Consider the following 25,000-nt stretch of genomic DNA (forward strand, 5'->3'; position numbering starts at 1 on the left):
TATGATGATATATATATATATATATATATATATATATTATATATATATACATTGTTATCGTGATTCATATACATACATCGAGCTACAAATGTCTTTTAAAATCTAATTTGCCAGAATCACATTTATTTACAAAAAGCATATTCAGAAGAATGGGAATACAGTAGTACCTCGAGATACGAAAGGCTCAACTTACGAAAAACTCGATTTACGAAAGCCAATACGAAAAATTTAACGGCTCTACATACGAAAAGTTTTTAAGATACTAGTAGACTCGCCACCATCCTCCTGCTCTCCCTTGGTTCCTGATGCTAGTAGCGGCCATGAAATCCTTCTCTCCTATTGGCCAGCGTCCCTCCCATCATTCATCTACTATGTACACGTGGTGGCATGGCTCGGCCACTCGGTACCAGCATTAGTACGCACCCGGTATTCGTTTTCGGGATCGTCAATGTGTGTAGTGTACGTAATATAATCAAGGCACTTCAGTTTATGTTGAAGGTCAGCAGCCGAACATTCAGTACCCAAATCAGTTGCAGAGAGAGCATTTGGTTGAACAGGGTTTTGATGGACACTAGGGCCAACAGAGTCATGAGGTGCAAAAAACGAAAGTTGAAATTCTGTGAAAAAAAAAAAAAAAAAAAAACCAACATAAAGTAAGTAAAAAAAGTAAAAATAAAAAGTTAAAAATCAAAAAAAGAAGAAAAAAACGGCAGAAATTAAAGCAGCTTTTCATAAAGTGCAATCATTTGTAGAAGACACACCCCGAAAAGGCTCACACAGGAACATTGTGAAAAAAGTTAAGTAGGCAGAAGCAATCTTCCTTGGATAGTTACGTATGTACGTAGCCCTCACTCGAAAGGTAAGCCTTCCACATTTTACGTTACAGTAATAATTTCTTGTACACTAATATCACTTTATACATTTTGACAGGTTTTGCATTTTTAGACTTAATTTAGGTATTGAATGGTCCAAATTGTTGTAGTATTTCATTGTTTATAGGTCAATTTAGCTTTATTATGAAATTTAATGGGGTGTTTTTGGAGGGCTTGGGACGGATTAGCCATTTTACATGTAAAATGTGGTCCAAGATACGAAAACCTCATGATATGAAGGGCGCCTCGGAACGGATTAATTTCGTATCTCGAGGTACTACTGTAATTGGGACAGGTAACTGGGTTACCATGGCAATGCAAGCACAGTTGGAGCAGAAGGGTTCCACAATGAGAAAACTCCGTCTGCAAAGAAGAAGGCAAGTCATTAACTGACTAAAGTAGCATGACTAAGGGGTCAAGGATGCACTGATGGTACCAACGAATCCTTGGGCACAACACTGTTGAGTTCACTTATGGAATAGCACAATAGACAGGATACTCATGACTAGTGAAAACTCAATTCTGGGCACTTTAGCTGGTTTCTGAGAGAGAGGTCCTCGTAGACGTGTAGACATTGATAGGGGATTTGGCACTGGAAAAGTACTTGGACTGGTAGTCAGCCATGTGTTGGAATTAGGCTCTATTAGAGTGGAGCTCAGACGAGAGGCATCGTTCGTTGGTCTTTTTATCTCTTCTCCATATTCCCATTCTTTTCAGGGGTCGTACGTTTTGTATCGTTTCACCTTGACCTCGTGGTTCTCTTTGTTACCTGCATACTGAAGTGCCAGGCACATGGGAGCTCCCATGTCACGTGGTCGTCCCACTTTCTCTTTTTGGGGACAGTGGCACCTTATAGTATGAGGCTCATTACGGGGAATCGAGTGTGAGAATTTTAACATCTCTTGAGAGAACTGTTTCTGGTTTGTTCAAAAGAACGGATTCGTAAGATTGTTCGAAAAGAACCGGTTTGTTTGCTCCAAGAACGTAGGCCTGTTCGAAAAGAGCGGGTTAGTTGGTTCCGAAGAATGTTTGTTCGAAAAGAACTGGTTTGATTTACTTGTGCACTGATGAAACTGGCTGTAGTGCAAGGGTAAAGGTATTCTGAAGAACGTAGCATTGACTTGTTCCAGAGAATGTAGGGTTGTCGAATAGAACATTGGCTTGATTTGTTCCGGAGAACTCCATATTCATAACAAATAAGAACAAAATTGCTCCTGACATTTTGCGCGTTTATTTGCTTCCCAGATACCATTTTGACATTCGTGATTCTCTCTGACCTTAGTGAAGTTCTGTGTAATGGGAATTTAGCACTGCCTATAATTTTCACTCTGTAGATGGAGTAATGTTTTAATTGGAAAGTATTGTCTTGGTATCAGAGACTCCTGTTCAAATTTTCTTTTTTCCACGCATGGGCAGTAAGAGGGCTACGACGTATTGTTGACGTCATTACTTACAAAACTCTACAAAAAATATTCGCCACACGTAAGATTCACGAAGAAATTTGAAACACTACAAATTCCAGACAGTATCCTCACACTATAATTAATGTCATCTAATAAATCTGTCTTTCAACAATCCTACTTGGGCGTTCCTCCACTCATACTGTAGGAAAGCGGAGTTACAGAAGTATTGTCGTGAGAGTGGTAACACAAAGGTCTGGGTTACAAAAGAAAAATTGATCGACATGATAATGGAAAAACACCAGTCTACTAAACCAGTCAGTTCTGGAAGCAACGATTTAAACCATGAAATAACATCAGAAGATGCTGCGAAGGGCGTCGAAGAACTTAGAGACTGAACATCCGAGACCTGGAAATTGATTAATTTAACGAACTACTGAAAGCTGCTCATGTTATAGTCAATAAATTGAACGACCACCTCTCATCATTCGAAGAGAAGGTGCAGCAACTTCAGAAAACAGCTGCTAATCATCAGGCACCAGATAAATTTCACGGACCTACATGTTCTCCATTTGAAGGAACCCTACTTTAGGAGATCCTAACCTTGTTTAGATTCCAACATCTGATTTGAAAAATCAAAGCTCATTCCGAACCATAAAGGAGGCAAACATCGACATCATCAATGTTGGATTTTGGAAAAACTTCAATGGGCCCAAATGGTTCCCTTGTTACGAGTTTGAAGCAAATCAATGAGGACGTGAGCATTCACATATGTAAACATCTTGGATTGTAAATAATGGGATATCAGTGATAAAACAAATTCACAGTTTAAATTTGAACAGGTGAAATTGATCAAATGTGTGTGCAAATCAATAGTGAGAACCAAGGAAATTTACTCAACAGATTGGGGGTCATCAGATTGCTAATTATCATCTCTAAACAATGTCCTTTCTTCAAGTTACAAGACAACTGAGACACTCCCAATCACACAAGGAAGGAAGCAGAGCACCGAGATTCAGAAATATGAACTTGAGCTACCAAAACACCAGCAAAATTTTTCAAGATTATCCACGAAGACATTTTATGGTACAATGAGATGGGAGTGGAAGAAATAGCCAATTTTCTGCTTAGGGTGATCATCATGGTCGTCACAGCTCGTCCTCAAGTGAGAGGTGGCGAGGAAACTCAGCTACTATTTTTGCTATTCATCAATACGAGCAAACTGCGGGGAACTCGGTCATGTTCTTTTTCAATGCCATTTTAAACTGTAGGATTAGATGTGAAAGGTGTAGGGAGTATGAACACAAAACAAGATTAAGTCAAAATACAGAATAGCAAACACTTTCTCCTTATCATGATAAACCAACAGATCGACTCTTCTTTGATTATTTAAAGGTTCAGTCCCTGCTAGGTCATTTTTATGATAAATAATTCTTAATAAAAGATAGGAATGTTGCTATCATGTGTAAAGCGAATCGTGGCTTTTGCCTGAAATACATTGCCGCTTTATTGAAATCAGAGTTCTCTATCTACCGCAGTGATGTGGGGAGAGGTGGGATTGTGAGTGTATCTGTGTTAAACATCATTTGAAAGCGGAGCTACTGACACCTGAACTCGTGAGACCTCGGCACATCGAGGAACCATTATTCAATAAAATAAATTTCCTTCCTTTATCATACCGTCATTCCCATGCCCTCAACGAGAACTGTTATTGCATGTCTGATATGCTTGGTTCCATGTGTTTTTGAAATAAACCTCTCCTAATTCTAGGGGACTTCAATAATAACCTCCTCTCCCCAAATAATAGAATGGAAAACATTATTAAAACCCTCCACTTGAGCCAAGTGGCAACAAAACCAACTGGTTTTACAACTACCTCCTCTACTCTCTTGGATCTTATTATTACCAGTAGTCCTAATTTCTTTACTTTTAATATCAGAAAAGAAAAACGTCTTCCAACTGTTAAAACATTTCGTTGTCTCAAGAATTATTCCCGTATAATTAACTGTGTGAACTCCTATTAAATAACAGCTGTTCCTCAAATACAGTTTTATTTACTGATGGCGTACACTATCAAGTTCATACTTTTAACCTTGCTAAGAATAGAAAGAGATGTTGGGCAAAAGACAGATTGCTTAAATGAAAAGTTTTCTCGTGCTTCCCTCATAAATGAGCTCAAATGTCATCCAAGTGATTGGTATAATTATTTGAGGATAGGCGAGGATAAATTTAGGGAACTGCTGGCACTAATAACATTTTGTATCATGAAATCAGACATTTGTATGATGCAAGCTATATGTGCCAATAGAATGACCGCCACACTACGGTATTCAGCAACGGGGAAGTCTTACGAGGACCTAAGTCCAGTATGGCGATATCTCCTTAGAGGCTTGGGAATATCAGTGACCGTTAATAAACCCACAGGAAAAAAATGTCGCAGAAAAAGGCACAATTTTGGCTAGGAAAAAGAAAAGGCACAGGAAATAGTCACATTAATTTATGGTGGTTGGTAATAAGGTCACAGGGAAAAATTCACATTACCTCTTGGGGGTCATTATCTTTATAATATTTAGTCTTATGTTTATGCTTTTAAAGTAATCCCCAACGGGCTTGTACTGAACACGCCTTTGCAAAGGTGGATACTTGGATACATACCGAGTTAAAATTTATCCTTTAGATTCACTATGAAAGATTAATGTGATTTTTTTTTCTGACATTTTTCCCTTGTGACTTTTTTTTCTGCAACGTTTCTACCTTGATTCAGAACATCATCCCGGAAAGTACTTCTAATGTTTATTTTCTTGGTGGCTGTGTCCCGTGTAGCATCTGGATATCTATCCTTTAGCTTGCTTATTAAATATCGTAGGCAATATTTTCCCAGTTTCTTTCTGAATAATGGATTTTATATTCCATAAGCTTGAGATTTATATAAAGAAATCTCAAGCTTATGGAATATGAAATCCATTATTCAGAAAGAGACTGGGAAAATATTGCCTACGATATTTAATAAGCAAGCTAAAGGATAGATATCCAGATGCTGTCACAGTTAAAGAGTTTCCTGAAGTCACGTGTCGCAGAAGACACTTAGTTTTACAGAGATGATAAATAAAGGTTTGCGTCGAAGTAACCTTCATTCATTCACGCACAGATATGTATTTCAACCATAATACAACCGTAACTCACAATGGATAGGCTATTTATACCTCATTTTAAACAAGTTGCGGAGATTTATCTGTGCGACAGTCTGTAGCGACTAAACACAACCACATTCACTTACCAACGTCCAACGCTCCGCCCACTTTTCTACAAGTCTTCATGCCGGGTCTGAGCGTGAATGGGGTCCCTTAGGAATTATAGGAGAGATAGCAGTCTGGATCGAATACTGGCTAACTAATAGAAGAGAATCATAATAAATTGTGAGGAACCAGAATGGTCAGATTGTAGGTTTCACTAGCAAGATAGCCAAATTTACTGATGACACTAAACTATGTGTAATGCGACAGACCCAGATACAGTGGAAAGTTTAAGAAATGATCTAAAGGAAACAGGAGAGTGATAGAAAATATGGCAAATGCCTTTTAACCTGGATAAATGTATAGTTACAAACAGGAAAAAACAACCTGCATGCCAACTACATGCTGCTTGAGAATGACATAAATAGTGTAGAACAAGAAGAGGACCTTGGCGTTATTATTACCAAGGACTTAAAATCCCAAAAACAATGCATTACAGCTGAAAAGAAGGCACAGAAACTAGTAGGATATATAAACAGGCAGTTCAGATACAGAAATAAGGAAACGGTGCTGCAGGTCTACTCATCAATAGTAAGACCACATCTTGAATATGCAGTACAGTGACATAAATAGATTAGAAGGGGTACAAGGAAGAGCCACAAAGTTAATTCCATCCATCAGGGAAAAAGGTCACCAAAGATGACTAGAGAGCCTGAACATGTATTACCTAGAAACACGACAATCGCGAAGACAACTAAGAGAAACATTCAAAATACTGAAAGGCATAACAAAAGTAGACAGTAACCTCTTCACATTAAACAAAAACTAGACAAGATATAATGGATGGGAACTAGAACTGAAGAGATACAACACATCTCCTTGTGGGAACTTCTTCACATACAAGATATGTGACACATGGAATACACTGCCACCATAAGTTGTAAACAGCAGCAGTGTAGAACAGTTCAAGAGAAAGCTAGACAAAATCAGTAGAACACTGAATGAATTGTAAAACCTGCTCCTAAAGATAAGTGAGCACATGATGTCTCCTCAGATGGACTGATAAGTATTTCAGACATCCTAATCCTTGTAACGCTTTGTAATTCAGTACATACAATATGTATGTGCATATGATGTAAAGTATTGCCCCGTTATCGGTGGACTCAGTTAATGGCGATCCGGTTTTATGGGGCATGTACAGTACCATAAAATATAGTGATTTATGGTGTAAGACATTTTGCCGTAGGACAATTGGCTTTAAGACTTTTCGCCGTAAGACAATTTGCCATACGGATTTTTTTTGCCGCAAGGACATTTTGCTGTAAAGAATAAGAGTAGGATAAAAAAAATCAATATTTTTTTTTTTATCTTATTTCGTTTATAGATCAAACTAACCATATTTATATTGTTAACTTTATATTTGTTAATTTTCATTGATTTTCATTTATTCATTTACTTATGATTATATATAAGGAAAGGAGGATAAAAAATATAGAAAAAATAATGAAGGTCACACACTTTATTCAAGTCATACACTTTATTTAAAAAGTCTAGCTACAAACTAAAAAGTTAAAAATCATGTAGGTTCATAGCTATTGCTCGCAAATAACGTTGTTTTGTATTTTGGTCATAGCCTCTGACAATACTTAGTTTGCGCTTATAAACATCTTTGTATTTTTTCTTGATTGCTGTTTCACCTCTTCGGCATCGATTATCTTCTTTTTTGAAAGATGTTCTTCATTTTTAAAGACGTTGATTAGTTTTCATAAATTTGGATGCGTATTGGTAACAGATGCTTGGAGTGCATTATGGAAACCTTCTACTCCATTCTTGGTGTTAGGCAGCTGGTCTAAGGTTCTTTCATAAAATTTCCATCCAGAGATCGATAGGAAAAGAAGGAGTAACTCTAAGACGGAGAGATCCCCTGCCTCTCTTTCCCCCAATGTAATGCGTTTCAATATATACCACAAGATTGTGGCAAGTCATCGTCATCAACCAGCTCTGTCAATGCATCGATGATGTCTGGAGGTGGGATGAATGCAAGTGCCATAAAGCACTTTACTTTTGTATTAAAATCACAGTCACTTTGATATCGAACTTTAAGCCCATATCTGTCACCTTTCTGTAAACGTTCTTACAGAAATGAAAAAAAAACAGCCTGTTACATTTGCAGATGGAAAAATGTCCGAAAAACTTAAATAAAAATGGCTGGTTCGAAATCACTCATTAGATTTTCAGGTCTTTGGGACTCGAGTAAATCTTTAACCTTTTGAAAAAAAACATATTGTAAGAGTTCTCTGTCTTATTCGGAAGGAGACCGTAAATTCGTGGGATGGATGCATGTCCTATGTTGACTTGTAAAGTATACAACTGATAGAACATTTCAGGATGAACCTTAAATGTTCCATCGCACGCTCAATTTTTATGTATTTCTAGATCGCGCAACCCTGCAGTCGTACCGAAAATCAACATTCTGTTTTCGTCTTCCATTCCACGTTCTGTAGACACACAAATTCTTCGGGAATGACATAACCGATTCTTGTTCTTGGTATAGGAGGGGCTTTTTGTTCCTTTTGTCTCCATCTTATGTTACTTGATAAACTTGAAGTTGATGGCATAAGAGAGCGTCCTTCGTTTTCTAAATCCGCACATGCAACGACAATCAATGATCTTGAAGCTAGCTATTCCCCGACCCACAGCAAATGTTAGTCATGTATTATCTAGAATTTTAAATCAAGTTGATTCGTGAATCTCTTAGGGCCCATGTGGTACTCAGTGAAGAAATAAGTAACAGACACTTGTCATACTGCATCGGCGGTTTGCCAATATATTTGTACCTAACTGCAATCACAATGAACTTAGAGTATTTTGAATTGAGCTTACCGTGCTAATTGAGCATATTAGAATGCTGCTAAGCTTAATCAATCAAAAGCTATCTCAAGGTCAGGTGTATCCAAGAATCATGGAATATCTATGCAAATAAAGTTACAAATTAGATTTATTATTTGAAGTGTTAGATTTCCTCATCCGGTTCGAAGAACCAGATTGTCATGAAAACCCTCACGATGGGGCTACCGGTGGCCAGAGGGTAATGGCAGTTTTGACCTACCTTAAAGGACAGCTCCCAGTCTGTTACAAGGGACGAATAAATTAGGTAAGGATTTTACAAGATTTTATTACAAAAAATAAATTTTTTTAACCATAACTACACCCCTGAAATTTACTACCTAACTACACTGAGTACCATGTGGCCACAAAGAGATTCACAAATTAACTTGCCTTGAAATTCTAGTTAATAGGATATTACTACTTACAATACATTGCATGGCGGCCCAAGGACACAACTCAATGAACACTAATAAACTAAAGAACGTATTTTGACGAATGATCTAACTGGTGACCAGGGACAGAGAGAAACTTTGTGCTGCCTTCCTCTCTGAAGTTCATTGGCGGAAGGAAGCCTTCCCGTGAATTTAGCGCGATCTGCACTATCAGTTCCATTGCTATAGATTTAATCCCTGGTCCTGACAGGACATTGCTAACACAATTAACAGGTTGAAACAATGCACAGATGAGTCTCCCACGACCCGGATGAATACAGTATAATTATATTTACAAAAGAACCATCGCTCGTTTGCTGCCAGTCATGTTTTCTAGAACTTCTGAGGCGGGAACGCAGTGGATTCCAGTCGAGGAAAGACTGTGCACTCGTATTTTCACAACACTGACCTTTTCTTACCGGTACACAAGCAATTAATAAGCCAAAATTCACGTAAGTGCCTCGTCCTTGCTCTTCTGGTGATGAACTTCCTGACCAAGATTTAGGTCTTGCTCCTGACAGGAAGCTGTCATGAATTTCTTACAACTGATTTCGGCGCCAAAATGCAAGACTGGTCTAATAGTTCTTTTTCAAAACTGAAAATATAAAGAACAACCTATTTTCATTGCAATAATAATTTTTTTCTGTTAAAAATACTTAAAAGTGGGAAAAGTTGGATTTTGAAACTTGAAGAAAAAAATGTGTGGACCGAGGTCCTCAGGGTTGCATTTTGTCTGCCTCATTTTTCCGCATTTTGGCAACAGTGGACTCCAACTCCAAGCAAGGATTCAGGTTTTTTTTTTTTTTCGCGATCAGAAGGGCGTGAATTATATTGTTGTTCATCTATTTCCTTTCTCAGATCTTTATCTTTATTATAGCCCCTCTAGAAATTCACATCGCAGCAAGGGCGCAATGGTTTTACAGAATATTGGAAGAACAACTAGGAGAAAAGGATTGATATGTGCAAAACAAAAGGAATTAATCTATGATGTTAGCAAACAAAATATTAGCGAGGATAAATGATAATAGAATCTTTAAAGGAATAAGGCAAGAAACGTAAATTTAAATTTTATAACAAACGTGTGTGAAAATTCTCAGAGTATTTGCCGAAGCCGGGACAGGCATAGAAAGCCTAGTATAGTGTAATATACTAAAAATACATCTCGCACAATGCACGATATGTGTATATCATTGGTCCCCAACCTGTAGCTCGCAGACACTGGCGCTCCCATTCATAATGTGGCGCCCGCAAAGGTTCAAATGAAAATAGTAAAATAAATTGGGATCTCTTTCTTTTTTCATTATGAGCCCCAAAGATCGAAAATTTGTAATCATGATTTGAGTGTGTTGATTGGACTGTTACAGGGGTAGCGGCGTATATTTAGAAATTCGTAGAATGGGCAAAATTCAGTTGTTTAGCTACTTTAGCATGAGTTCAGTTAGGAATTTGGTCTTGTAGAGGTCGATACTATTTCTGTTCCTTTGCAAATTGAATACAGCGTTACAAGAAAATCCAGGCTAATTTCATTGTCAATAAAAGAACAAGAATGACTTAAGGTTCAAAGAGAAGAAGCCATAATTATGCTTTAAATGATGAATGGGAAGAGACTTCATTTTTTGCTTAATTTGTCTTGCAACTGTTGCTGTATCTAAGAAAAGCAATGTAGAGAGGCATTTTGTAATACTTCACAAGTGTTATGATACTAAATATCCGTCTGGCAGTGATTTAAGAAGCGTGAAAGTGAAACGGCTCAAATTTGAGTTGTAGGCTCAGCAAAAAATATTCCACTGACGGAAGTGCGTTGGCTAAGTAGGGAAATTGTTCTTAAAAGATTTGAACATCTAATTCCCGAAATCAAGGGCTTGGTACAACAACAGGGAATTCATATGAAGAACTCGATTATCCAAAATGACTAGCTGACCTTGCATTTTCATCAGGCATCGCATCTAAACTGAATGAGCTAAATCTAGAATTGCAAGGCAAATGAAATCTGTCCCAGGAGTAACATATTGAATTGCTCACCATAGGGTCCGCATAAAGGTTTTGCCCAAAGCAGCTGCAAATATTGTTCAAGAGGATTCTGGAAGCCTTCTAATAGAAACTTCCAGCATACTAGTAAAGGTTATTATATTGAGGTGAAGCCTAGCCTGAAATTCAGCCAAGGCTGTCCTCCTGAGATTCTTCTCAGATGAATCCCAAACTTTTGCGTAGCCATGTCCAGGGGAGCTTTTTCCAATCAAAAGGAAGGACAAGTGTTGTCCATTCCTTGGTAGAATTATCAGACACCGGGATGATGGAGACAAATGGCTTTAATTCAGCCACTGGCTCATGTTTCCCCGCTACCTTAAAATTCTGAACATTTTCCTTCTCATGATTAATTGTTTTAAAAGTGAAGGGACAGAAAGTTGGGGCTAACTGGTGAGAACGTTGGATTTTATCTAAATTAGATGTGAAATGATTTCATGAATAAACTAAAATTATGAATGTCTCAGATCTTACTTCCCTAAACTAGAGAAGAGTCTTAACATCAAAAGTTCTGAGTTTTCTGTTCCTTCTACATATGCAAATCAACTCAACGTGATTTTGGATGAGTTCAAAAGGAGGTTAGCAGACTTCAGTAATGTTTTACCAGCGATCGCATTCTTATCTTTCCCTTTTTGTAACAACGATGTTTCCAACACAGCATCTCAATTTGAAATTGAACGTCAGTGACCTGGAGATGGAGATAATTACTTTGCAAGCTGACGTGCAACTGAAGAGCAGCGCAGAACATCAAGAACTCTGGACATTAGTAAATGGGAAGCAATTTCCACTACTGAAAGAGGTATATCAAAAACTACATTCGTTCTCCGGTTCGACTTACCTGTGTGAATCAGGATTTTCGACAATGAAAATTTTAAAATACAAGTATAGGTCGAGTGTCACTGATAGTCACCTGAATGACTGTATGAGAATGCCACTTACAAACTATGCCCCTACGATATCCTAGTTAGCCGAAGCACTGCAGAACCAGCCTTCTCATTCAAATTTCCGAAGATAAAAATTTATCAAGATACTGAACATGTTGAAATACTAGAATATTAAGCATTTAAATTCATGTGTATTTATATGCCATCCTTCACACCATGTTTGCAAAGGTTATTCTCTCTCTCTCTCTTCCATATATATATAGATTATATATATATATATATATATATATATATATATATATATATATATATATATATATATATATATATATATCTATATATATATGGCACCACCAATTGCATTTGCATTCTTAACCATTTTTGTGGCCTGCACCTTTCGAAAGGTTGAGGGCCACTGATGTATATGATGAAACCATGATATTGGACGAAACTTTAATGATTGCATGATACCCAAGATCGGAAGATACACGAGTAAATACGCAAATGATGGTTCTTTTGTACGCTGTATATTTTTGAGTTTCACGGAATGTTTTCGTTGGAAATAAACTGTGCTTGTGCATTACGGAGGAAGCTTCAGTTCCATAATCTGAAAAAATCCAAAAACTGAAAGGACAACATTTGGCGCCGCCCTCATAGCCGCTCCAGAACTAATGGCGGCTGATTAAAAAATGTCCCGAACCGTAGGAGTTCCCCGACCATACAATGCCAGGTTTTCGAGGTCGGACTGTATTAATGTAGTATACATTTCTGAGAAGGACATTCAATTCATTATTGTGTAGATATTTTTTTTATCGGACTCATATTGCTGCCTATATATGAAATGAAAAAGGAATGTTCTAGCAATGTATAAATTATTTTAATAAAGACAATTTCATAGCCATTTCCACATAATGGTATTCTTGGTCAGTTTCAACCAAAAGTAAGAGAAAACAAAAATATCTTTCTTGAAATGACAGCAATTTGGAATTAGTTAAATTTTGGACCACTCTTTAAAACAGGGCTTGAATCAGACTGGGGATGCTTTAGGGTCACTGACTTTTGAATGTTGAATAGCAACATTCAAGCCTTCAGACAAGAATGTGCTTGGGTCATTCATATCAGTTTGATGGACAATGATGGATAGCAAACAGGGACTGGGTCCACTGAACTGGAATGTCTTTCAGTTATTGTGGTAACTTACAAATTAGGTACTCAGATTGTTGTATTAATGTGTATGGGATGGATTTTTGACAGCCGTTTTCCCCTATAAAAGACATTTAGTGAAACTAAAGGCTTACCATTTGGAGAATAACCATTTCAATTTGCCTCTTTTGGGCATAAGGCAAATAAAATTATTTTTAATCACTCTTATAGAGGATATTCAGCTGCCCTAGTATAACTACTCAGTTTTTTCTACAGATATTTTTCAGCTTGTGTCACTCTGTAGCATTGCAATATGAATGATTCTGTGTTCAATAGATATGATCCTTGTCATAAAATATTTAAATACTGCCTCATTTTCTTACAAAAATGAAATGGTGTATACATATATTGCTTTTATTCAGTTTTCAAATACTTCTTTCTAGCTATGGTGTTAGTGAGATTGGTGTGTGGTGGAAGGAAGTCTTGTCTTCGACTCGGTCACATCTACTTGTGTGTAATTCAAAAATGGAGAATGAATCAGATATCACTGCAGCTGTAAGTACAATGAATCTGAGGCATATCATTAGAAATCATGAATATAAAGATCACTGCAAAATAACCAATGGTTTTGTTTACACTGATGTTTCTTTAAAGATATGGAAAGTAGGCATTAAAAGAAATATATTATTATGTTAAGCATTTAAATGACAATGAAATTTCATAGTGTAGCAGAATAATGATTCTGGTTATTCATATTGGAAGAGACAGTGTTTTATGCTAATGGTGAAAATTTAGGTATGAATTTTATAATCATTGTCTAAAACATCCTATCTATAGTTTTTTGAATAATTGTTTTTTGTCTTTTAAATAAGTAGATTCGAGACTCTTGATCTTGATATAAATGTAATACCTTTGGAAGCTGACTGTTGTATTGCACATAAAACCTCATATACCATAAAGAAAGCATTGGGAGTTTGGAATGTCGGTTAGATGTAGCATTTAGAGAGAAATTTCTTCATCATAATAAAGTGTTTCCTGTGAACTGATGAATTCATGTCATTTAACATGAAGGACATCATGGTTTTTGTTAAATAATCATATATGTATTATGAAATGATTAGACAAAATTGTTGTTCTTTCTTAAAATCATTTTAATTAGCATTAGAGAAACTAATAAGAGATTATTTTATAGTCATGAAAACCTTCCTCGTTATTATCTTGTCACTAGGGGAATGATATGATGACATATTGAAGATGACCTTATCGTTAGGTGGTTCAACTAAAATGACTTTCTATTTCAGGTGACAATGAAAGAGGGCGTGAAATTAAGTAGTGGTCAGTGGGAAGGACTAGGTGGTGTGCTTCCAAATTATACTTTATGCTTTTCCCCACCATTGGCCATTCATAATCATCTTCCCTGTACTCTAGTTTTAACGCATCCAGCCTTAGCACAGCCCTTGACCCTGGATCCTGGAGGCTTTACTACCCTCTATAAAGTTAATTTGGACGTTAAAGTCTACTTGGAAATCCAGGTGAGATGCTGCATTGTCAGCACCTATTGGAAACTTTTTTTTTAAATTATTTGATAATATCAGTTATTTGATAATTTGCTAGCATTGCATTGCTACAATTTACTTAGGTCTAAAACAGTCAAACATTTTACTAAGCCTGTAACATGTTAGCTCTCTCTCTCTCTCTCTCTCTCTCTCTCTCTCTCTCTCTCTCTCTCTCTCTCTCTCTCTCTCTCTCAAAATATTTATCATTACGAAACACTTTTGATGCGTGAAAATTTGCATGCGAGTATTCAGGTAAGACACTCACTTTTTTAAATAAAGATAATCTTGAAAGGAAGATGTCCCTTGTGACTACAAGACACTGCCCTACTTATGAACCTTCAAGTTACGAACAAACTGAAAATTGTGTTCGGCAGAAACCACTGTATTTTCATATAATTATTGAGGTTTTATGTATCATTCCTATTAATAAAGTACTGTACTCTGTAACAAACAAACAGGACTGTATGCGCAGTGTACAGCACCGTTTGTGTTTCAGGGGGAAAAAATAATTTACACTACTGTATTGACTTTATATTAGAGATGTATTGGATGTCTGAAAACGGGATTTGCGGATACAGATGTACATTTTTTTTACATCGGCGGATGCGGATATTTGATGACCATACCCTCGTGGATGCGAATACTTTGTAAATCTAAATGATTTACATGTATTTAATTGTTAATGACGATTTTCAACCAAATAATTCAAAGTTGAGTCACCACATAATATTTGACGTACCAGTTTAAAGTAGAAACATAAGTGATACTCATGTATGTGTGTGTGTGTATACTTTCATATGAACGTACAAACAGTAACAGCAATACACGAATGCTTTAGTTGTCTTGGCACAAGGTTATTTCATGTTCACTGCATGTTAAGAGTAACAAAACTCAAAGCCACTCTTCGCATTAGAGAGAGAGTGTGTGTGTGTGTGTGTGTGTGTGTGTTTCCTAAAAAATGCAATACCCTGCCTTCATGATTGCAACTGCTGTAAATGACATGAAATTACAAAAACACATATGCTTTAAAACAAATATCCTATTACAGAGCTACTTATATAGTACGTATATACTGTATGAAATGGGGTAATTGTGTATCGTGCAGTATGTACATATAATAAAACGGAAAAGCCAAATTGAACAAAAAAATAAGAAATAAGAAATCTACTTTTACCTACAATGCATGAGTATGAACTGATGAACACTGAGCCGGGGGTGATATCCTCATATCAACATTCTCAAACTGCAGATGCAGATGCGGATGTTGCTCGCAATGCTAATGTGGATACAGATGTTTAAGAAATGTCAGTCCGGACACAGATTTATAAAAAATGCGGATAATCCACAGATGTGGATGTGGATATTCGATACATCTCTACTTCATATCATACCTAACCTTAATAGATGTGAAGACCAACTTGCAAACAGCTCAAGAAATGAACGGCCTTTCGGGACATAGATACGTAGCTGAAAAGAAAACTATTGCATTACATTTATCCTCAGATAAAACCTGGTATAAGAAAAGTTTCTTATCATAACAGAGTATTTTAGATATGCAGTAATTGGTGAAGCTTGTGAATAGCATATGATTCAGATGTAAAAGTATCTTAACAAGAAACTAATTTTTTCCATGTTCAATATATGATCCTTTCGATGAATTTCAAAATCTATTCATATAACAGTTATTTAATTTTATATTACAAATATTTCAGTTGTATCTGTGCATATTTTAGGTCTGTAATTACCTTGGTAGTGACTGGGATGGCAAGTTGGAGATTGGCCCTGAAAAGGGAGATGACCATCGCACACTGACATTGAGCCATGGAGATGGAGACAATAAGAAAAAGCTTGAACTGACCCTTTATACTGTTCGGTCTGGCTCAGCCTCCATTTATGTATACTCCCCATATTGGATTGTGAACAAGACTGGTCTCCCTTTAAGTATACGTGTAAGGATTTTTGTTCTTTTGTATACAGAAACTGGCATCCAATCCTTTAATCAAAAATATATCTTTCAAATATAAAACCCTTGTTTTTTATGCTATCTAGGTTCACTAGTGTCAGATTTTGTGAGAAATTGCCATATTATAAATGTGCTTGGGAGATTTATTATAAAAATTGGAGAATTTAAGGTTTTTATTTTGAATAATATGAGGTGACCACTAAACTTACAGTCAAAATTTCTTAAGCGAGAAGTGAGAATTAAGGGTTTGTTAGAGGCTCTGATTTTACTCTTAGATGAAATGCTAATTGCCTTGAATGAGGGGTATTGGATCCATCTGTATTTTGCAGGTCTAGAAATATAGCTCAGTTTACCTCTTTACTCTAGTCTAGTTTCTATAACCTTATTCTGTTTTAGATATCGACAACTATTGTGTTAATGCATCTTTGAGAGTACTCTAGATAAAAGAATGAAATTTAAGTGTGTTTGGATCATTGTCAGTATCTTGAAGTTTTTCAAATGAAAAGGAGGAAATTTCCTTATATATTGTAATGCGATTGAGTCTTTAGTTTTTAAAAAATATTTACTTTTCTTAAGACTTCACAGTATCTAGAAAAATCAGGTCATTGTTATCTTTTAATGATATAGAATCCTACACTTTAAAATGAGCTCTGTATCCATATTCATGTTGCAGGGAGCAAGATCAAAGTATATCTGCGATTTGAATGGTTCTGAAGAGATTGTGCTGTTCCGTTACAAAAGAAATTATCCTCATAAGTTAAAGGTAAGATTTTTTTTTTATCTCCTAAATGTTACAAAGGTTAAGTGATGATCTCTGGTATTTTTACAGGTATGGGATTCAGGTTGGGTTACATTGGCAACATAGTCGCATACATTTGTATCACATAAAACAATTTTCCATCACTTCTCTACTTTCATTTTTAGTGAAAAGTCCCATTTGTTGGTAGGAAAACTCTTTCCATAAAAATTTTGCCTAAGGATGTTAATGAAATCGAAGAACATATGAGTTAGTGTATGGACTTTCAAATGCTATTTTATTGCTCTCATAATAAAAGTTTATTGTTTCGGTCAGGTCTCAGGTTACAAAGTACTATTTATATTGAATTTGCTATTTTTTGCTGATTCTTGGGAGGGTAATAACAGAGCAAGAAATATTGGTTACTTCTATTGTGCAGTTTTTATGAGAGGTAGGAGAGATTACAGGTGCTGAGGTAACCTAGTATTTATTTTAGACTTTTATTATTATTTTTAGTGAAAAATCCATTTATATTTGGCTTATTTCACTATTATCCTCAAACTATGAACAAAAAGTCTTCTTCCTACTTTTCATTTCTGTTACTACTACACATTAAATAGCTAGTTTCCATTTTTTTCATGTAGTTTAGAATCAGACTACTTCAGTTTTATTTTAGTATATCAAAACCCTAATATCTGTACGGTCATAACTATTTTATCATACAGCATATGCAGTGTCTCATTTTGTCATGAGAAGTATGTATTCCAGTGAATGGCAGGAGGATGTGATATAGGTACTTATCATGGGAAAGAAAGCCTCCTTGAGACTTCCCATGAATTGGCCATTAAGAGCCCTATAACAATATTAAATATGGCAAAACTTTGACTTGAAGGATCTGGTAAAAGACAGTTGGTTACAATGAGGCCAAAAAGAAAGACTGATTATGAGAGTAAATGAATGAAGATAATAGATTAAGGAATTTTTTGTAAATGATTCTTCCTAGATCCGGGCGTTGGACAGTGACTGGTCAAAACGATGGAGCTGTGAAGCAGTTGGGAGCTGTGGTGTTGTAGTTTGTACAGACAAGAGGAGAGAAAAGAAGTATAGACTTTTAGCAAGAGTGAAACAGTCAGCCCTTGCAGCACAAACACAGTGTGAAGGGATACAAGGTAGCTAAATTTTAAATGTAATATTTTATTGTGGTGGTCGTTGTTTATGGCAATTTCTTTAAATAAAAACTACAGGAAAACGTTTTATGAAACTAAATACAGTGAAAATTGAGTAATCCTGCAGTTGATTCTGTGGAGAGCATCATTCCAAAAATATTTAGTTTATTCAAATGGAGTTGTAGATTGTTTCTCGTTAGTTGCAATATTGATAGATATGGCAGTGATGTTTCCCAAAGAAATATCTATAGATAACAGTAACGGAACTAAGAGTGTAGGTAACCTGACCACTTAGAGGTGCATATTGTTCACACTCTGAAATTAGAGCTGTTTTTTTTTTTACCATATTATAGTGAGGCTCCATAGTTTCTTTTCTACATTGCAGAGTGGATACTGCATTTTTCTAAAAATAAATAAATAAAAAAAAAAAAGTTTAATTTTTTTAAACATTTTTGTAGGCTCTGGCTATGGTAAACTTCATCTGACAAAGATAGTGATCCTGATGCCGTACTTTTTAGTGCGCAATTTAACAGCAAGACCTCTCAAATTTATGCAAGAAAATGATAAGATGGAACTCTGGTATGATATTAATCCTCTGCAGGTAAGATATGTTGCACAGTTATATTTTTGTCCAAATTTAGTGTTCATAGGAAACTCTTCTTACGAACTGAAAAACAGGACAACTATTTGAAAACTATAATTCCATGGTAGCTATACCAGTTTTTAATTGTGGGTAGTAACTGTCATTTTATTTACTGTAATTGTGAGTTCATATTCCCATCCATTTAATTATTCAAAAACATGTACTGTTCTATTATGTATATGTTGCATGTTAAAAATTAAAAATATGATATTTACAATAGTTTTGCGCAAGAACAGTATTATCATGATAATGTGCCTCTTCAATATGGTATTAAAATTAAGTGGCTATGTTTATTTGTTAGTTCCAAGAATGACTTGTAAGTAGAATTTTATAGAAAAATGGGGTTAACTTGCCAAGAAAATCTGAGCAGTACAATCGCAGAAGATTGTTGTAACAATATAACATATTACATGAATTTATCACTCAATTTCAGTCTTGCTGCTTCCAGATTAGAGTAAATGTTTTTAACATGATTCATTCTTCCACTAAATAGAATCTTAATTTAATTATGCTATGATGCTTTGTTCATAGACTTGAGTTGCCAACTTTGGAAACGTTGTTCAGTCTATCTCTCTCTATTTGTTGAATAAAATAAAAGTTTCTCTAGCATACTATTGTCAAAATGCTTAAATTCCTTTTAGGTAAAAGTGAATTTATTTTGTTTCAGTGTATACCATTTTGGCCAGACATGGAGGACATGCATATGGTTGTACGTTACAGAGATCAGCAGGTCCGATCCCAGCATTTCCATTTTAATTCCATTCACTCAACTGTTTTACGAATGGAAAAGGGTGTAGGTGGTCTTCATTTTGTTTTCCTTTATATCAATGAATAGAAGTTACATTACGGTTACATTCATCTGAAGAAATATTCTTCATTTTGTGTTGCCATTATTGTCATCTACATATGATTTTCAGAGAGCGCTTGTAGTTCATGTGTCTGGCGTAGGATCGGATGGTCCTGTAACTGTAACCTTTGACAAATATCAAGTTGGTGATGCACCTGTCAGAATTGAGAACTGGTGTGAAGATGTCCACTTAAGAATTCATCAAAGGGGTTCTAATCAGGTAATACTAGCCAAAAAAACAGATATTGACACAGGAAAAACCTATTTTTGGTAGTTGCTGTTGAATCCACAAGGAGTTACCCTTTCCATAGTCTATCCAGAGCACCATGGTGACTAGACTGATGTCAAAGAATTATCTTTTAGCTGGTCTTGTGGCCGGGTACTGTGCCGCAGTGATAAACATTATGACACATGATAGAGTATAAAGGGACTCAGGATAAGAGAGCACTTTTTTCTTATGCTCAGTGAGTGCTAAAACCCAGTTTATGTACATCAGAACCCGCAAGAAGAAGTGACTATGTGTGTATGTTGGCTCCCAGATCGGCCAGTTGTCTAGGTAAGCTATTAGTTGTATTGCTTATTTCTTGGAGAACTACCATTACTAATTTTGACAAATTTCTTATGCCAATGTTTAGCACACTGGCATGACTTTGAACCTGTGCATATTTTCCCCTATCCAGAGCCCTAGGAAGGGATGGAAGGGAACAGCGACAGGGATGTGTCAGCATGCATTTTTCAGATCTATAGTTGTCCAAGTCCCCTTTAGAAAACTTAACGCACCAATGCAACGATAGTTATCTGGAAAATTTGGCAAACAGTGTGCTTGTTAAATGTTGACAGGTCTAGGATCACTCTTCGTTTTCGTTTGGAGGAATCCTCTTTTGGGGACACTCAAAATGTGCTTAGCAGCAAATATATGCATGTTTCTCTATGGCTCCCATTAACAGGGCCTTTCTGCATGTAAGCTTCCAGAGAGGGGTCTGACATTTGGAAGAACCCCTTTACAGGAGGGGGAGGGGTGAGACCATTTCCACCCCAGCCCATTTATTTAAAATTAATGCTGTTAATGCTGTGTCCCCAAGGGGAAGACTTCTATTACCTGTGGTGTCACTGAAGTCGACCCCCAACCATCCTATTCCTATTGGTATCTACCGCTTCGACTGCCTCTGCCCTTCATAGGCATTCACGTTGTTGCTTTTCTTTTTCCTATAAGAGGGTCTTTGTTGTCCTTTTGTGAGGCGTCATCCCTTCTCACCACCTACCTGTCTTAAAGGAAAACTTTCGGGGTTACTGAAGGCTTAACTTTTTAAGCGAACCTTTTTGTTTGGGTGAGGGGAAGTTTCGGATTATTGTTTCCTAAATTCCCCTTTTTCCCAAAAGAGTGCTTTGTACAATTCTGTTGGCAGGCTCCTCAAACAGGTCTTTACAGAATGGGTTATGATGCGATGCAACAATGAAGTTACATGGGGAAGTGACTAGTTTGATCCCTCCATTTGCACTTTTATGCGCCACTCTAAAAAGTCAAAATGTTACCATAAGACTTTTGGTCACAACAGCAACAGCTGTTCTGGAGCATTTTGGAAGCCTTTTGATGGCAACTTCCAGCAAGGTGCTAGAGGTTATAATACTAAAGAGGTGGACCCTAGTACGAAATTCTGCTGAGGCTGTCGCCTCTGAGATTCTTCTTATAGGAGTCAAAATTTGCTGCGTAGCTATAAATAAAGTGGGCTTTTCCCCTTCAGAAGGGAATTGCAGCATTGCCCATTCCTTGGTGGAGTTGTCCAAAACTGTGATGACCGTGGGAAATAGTTTTAATTCTTCCATTTTTTCTATTCTTTGTTTACAAGATTAATAGTTTTGAAAATAAAGAAACAGAAGGCTGGGACTACTTGGTGAGCAACTTGGATCCTGGTAAAGGTTGTCTATAGCTTTTAATGTTATTGACACAGTAAGAAAACCATTTTTTAGAGTGGTCTTTCACATGCACAGCTTTGATCAATAGTATTTCTTTCATTAATTAGATATTTAATATTGGGAGATAAAATGTGCACTGATGCGCCTAACCAAGAATTATTAGTATTATCAGGGATGAGTGGAGCCCCTATCATGTTTTGATGTGAGGTTGTATTCAGAAATCACTAGATTGTATTTGGGGAGCATTTGCATCCCCTTTCACTTTCGTGTCGCAGGATGCAGTACTTTTACACTTTGGAGTGTAACTGTAGTTTCCAAAGAAATACACAACGTGGGGTTATTGCTTAGATCTACCAATAAAATAATTGTTCTGCAGCCTAAACTAAAATATTTTTAACTGGAACTTAAAACTATGCACTTAGCTGAATCAATAAACGAAGAACAAACTTGATGAGCTCCATGTTTGTTTACCAACCAGAAAGGGAATGGCTTAATGGTCTATGTTTGGTCATATGGAAATATATGTCAGCTAATATACGCTCGTAGCCACTTCTTCTTGTGGGTTTTGATGTAGATAAACTGGGTTTTAGCATTCGCTGAGGATAAGAGAGAGTGCCCTATTATCCTGATTCCATTTATACTCTACCACGTTATAATTTTTATCATTACAACATAATTTCAGGCCAAAAAACCAGCTAAAAGAGAATTCTTTTACACTAGCGTGGTCACCATAGGGCTCTGAATAGACTATGGAAAGGGTAACTCCTTGAGGACGAGACACCGACTATGCTATAAGAATTCTTGTTTGGTGTTTGCAGGAAGTAGTTTAGAAGGGTTTTTTCACCGAAAGGAAAAAACTACCCTTGAGAAATTGTATTATATTAATGTTTTTTATCTGTTTTTAGAAATTCATTAAAAAGTTTACTAATGTAAAATAGGTTTGCAGATATAATGATAATCAATATAAATACAAACCAGCTTAGTGCTTTGAGGCTTGCAACAGTGTAGGCATATTGCATAAGCAAGTCTGAATGAAAAGGATTTAAGTAAAAATGTCATCCTGTAGGCCTTATTGCAAACAGTAATTATGACAGGCTTAACTGTAATTATTATTGTATTTTCTTTACTAGACCCATCTTCTAGCACCATATCAATCTCAGCTATATACTTGGGATGATCCAACATTACCTCATGAATTGCTTTGGAATATCTATAACAGAAAGAATGATGACATCCTTGCTATCATCAATAAGGTATGTAATGAAACTCTTAAGATTTTGATTATATTGATACGGGTAAAGATGAAGAAGAATGGTTGAAAAGATGGTGTTAATGATGGAAAGGAAAGTCACTTGGTTTTGTGTTGACCAGATATTGGTCATTAGATTAAAAGATAATGTATATAATTAGTGGTTACTATAATCAATAATCGGTCAGTGGCCAAAACCTAATAAATTTATATACCCACAAAATTAATGTCAGTTGTCTATATTAGCATTGCCTTGTAAATTCAACCCCTATGTTCCATTGATAGAAATTGTCACTTCGTAACTTATTCGTTACACATATTACTATAGTAGCAGTTGAAAATAAAATCACATTTATACAGGTAAATGAAAGAATTAACAGACATAAGTAGATTCATTTAGGCACCTTTAAATGTTGCCCGTTTTGACTTAAACTTGTGTTCATTTTTTTAATAATGTAAAATTGAAAGGGAGTGCATCATAGTTACATTTCTAACGCGTCTGTTCACTCAGGATGATCATGGTAGTAAGTGTGTAACGATCACATCCCTGAAACCTGGTATGGTTCGGGCCAAGTCTCAGTCAAGCATGGGAACCCCTAAGACACGACCAAAGAAGATAGGCCAGAGACACAGAGCGAAGACAGTTGCATCGTCATCATCAACAGAGTCTGATGAGGAGCCAGATGATAAGGGGCAAAACAACCAGTATCTGAAACCAAATCAGGTTTGTATTATTAATCATTATGTCATACCAAAGCCCATTTGCTTTGTATGTTTTAACCAGCGACAGTAACAGAGGACACTGTTTCAAATTTTGTTTTCAGACTTGTTGAATAATGATTGACGTAGCTGATTTCATCGGATGTGCTTTGGGAATAAAAATTTTTCATATTTGCACCCAACCTAAATATTTTATATTTAAAGGAATGTTACAGATAGTAAATATCAATTTTATAAACATTTTATGATGAGGAAGATTTGGCCTGATCATCAATGCAAAATTATCTTTGCCGTTTGCTTCCTCTAACTAATATAACTTATTCTAGCTTTGCCATACTGCTCATTTAGTTGGCAGTAGGTATTTAGGTGTCTTTGTTCAAGGCGTGGACATGGAAAATAAAGTTTATTGTTGTTCACATAAATTATGCAGAGCAACCTTAAAGTATTTCCTACAAGGGACTGGCCTGCTTGCCATGATATCGTATTTTTTTTAACTGGGGCGCAAAGACGGTCTGGCGAGCGAAGCGAGCCTAATCTGCTGGGGTTTTTTTTATAATTTTGAGCTATTTTATGTACCTTTTGAAGCTACATGCTACATGAGCAAGGTATTTCAGAAAATATTATATAGTACTCCCGTACTGTTTATTATCTCATCATCACTGGTAGCAAGTAGACAGGCAAAGATCAAAAAAATTTAATATTTCAGAGAAATTTCATATATTTAAAAAGAATACGTGACTTTTTTTTTACATTTTAATGAAAATATGCTTTATATAAATCAAATTATAGTGCTATCGGCTGGCAATGCCGGGTATTAATGAAAATTGAGTGTTTCATGAATAGATTGCAGCTGCATCAATTTCAAATTATTAGCTTAGTCAATAAATGCACATAGATATTCTATAATTATACACACACATATATGTGTGTGTACTATATATGTATTCATATATATGTATGATTTTCAGGCAGAAAAAATATTTATATATTAACATCGTATAATTTCTTAAAATTGCCAAAATTAAAGCAGAGATGTTGTTAACACCAGATCACTATAAGACTGTTGCTTTAGAAATTTGAAACTATCTCAAGAGACTCGAGACTGCAACGGGTGCGCCTCAGTGGCGTGGTCGGTATGGTCTTGACCTGCCAGCTTGGTGGCCACGAGTTCGATTCTCGGGCATTCCATTGAGGGGTTAGAGATATGTACTTCTGGTGATACATGTTCACTCTCAACGTGGTTCGGAAGTCACGTGAAGCCGTTGGTCCCGTTGCTGACTAACTACTGGTTCCATGCAACCGTGCAACATAAGAACACCATACAAGCAA

At 36.2% G+C, this 25,000-nt stretch overlaps 1 protein-coding gene across 5 annotated transcripts in view; it reads left to right on the forward strand.

Annotated features, from left to right (window-relative positions):
* Window positions 1-25,000, forward strand: part of LOC135220542 (intermembrane lipid transfer protein VPS13A-like) — a 311,374-nt gene that overhangs the window by 160,951 nt on the left and 125,423 nt on the right. For all 5 annotated transcript variants that reach the window (XM_064257729.1, XM_064257731.1, XM_064257732.1 and 2 more), the window contains exons 20-29: window positions 13,321-13,432; window positions 14,179-14,409; window positions 16,167-16,382; window positions 17,070-17,159; window positions 18,136-18,301; window positions 18,757-18,899; window positions 19,609-19,734; window positions 19,859-20,008; window positions 22,833-22,955; window positions 23,463-23,675. In XM_064257729.1, the coding sequence (XP_064113799.1) occupies window positions 13,321-13,432; window positions 14,179-14,409; window positions 16,167-16,382; window positions 17,070-17,159; window positions 18,136-18,301; window positions 18,757-18,899; window positions 19,609-19,734; window positions 19,859-20,008; window positions 22,833-22,955; window positions 23,463-23,675 (1,570 nt within the window). The remainder of the gene's footprint in view (window positions 1-13,320; window positions 13,433-14,178; window positions 14,410-16,166; window positions 16,383-17,069; window positions 17,160-18,135; window positions 18,302-18,756; window positions 18,900-19,608; window positions 19,735-19,858; window positions 20,009-22,832; window positions 22,956-23,462; window positions 23,676-25,000) is intronic.

Source organism: Macrobrachium nipponense, chromosome 2 (genome assembly GCF_015104395.2).
Source record: "Macrobrachium nipponense isolate FS-2020 chromosome 2, ASM1510439v2, whole genome shotgun sequence".
Classification (NCBI taxonomy): domain Eukaryota; kingdom Metazoa; phylum Arthropoda; class Malacostraca; order Decapoda; family Palaemonidae; genus Macrobrachium; species Macrobrachium nipponense.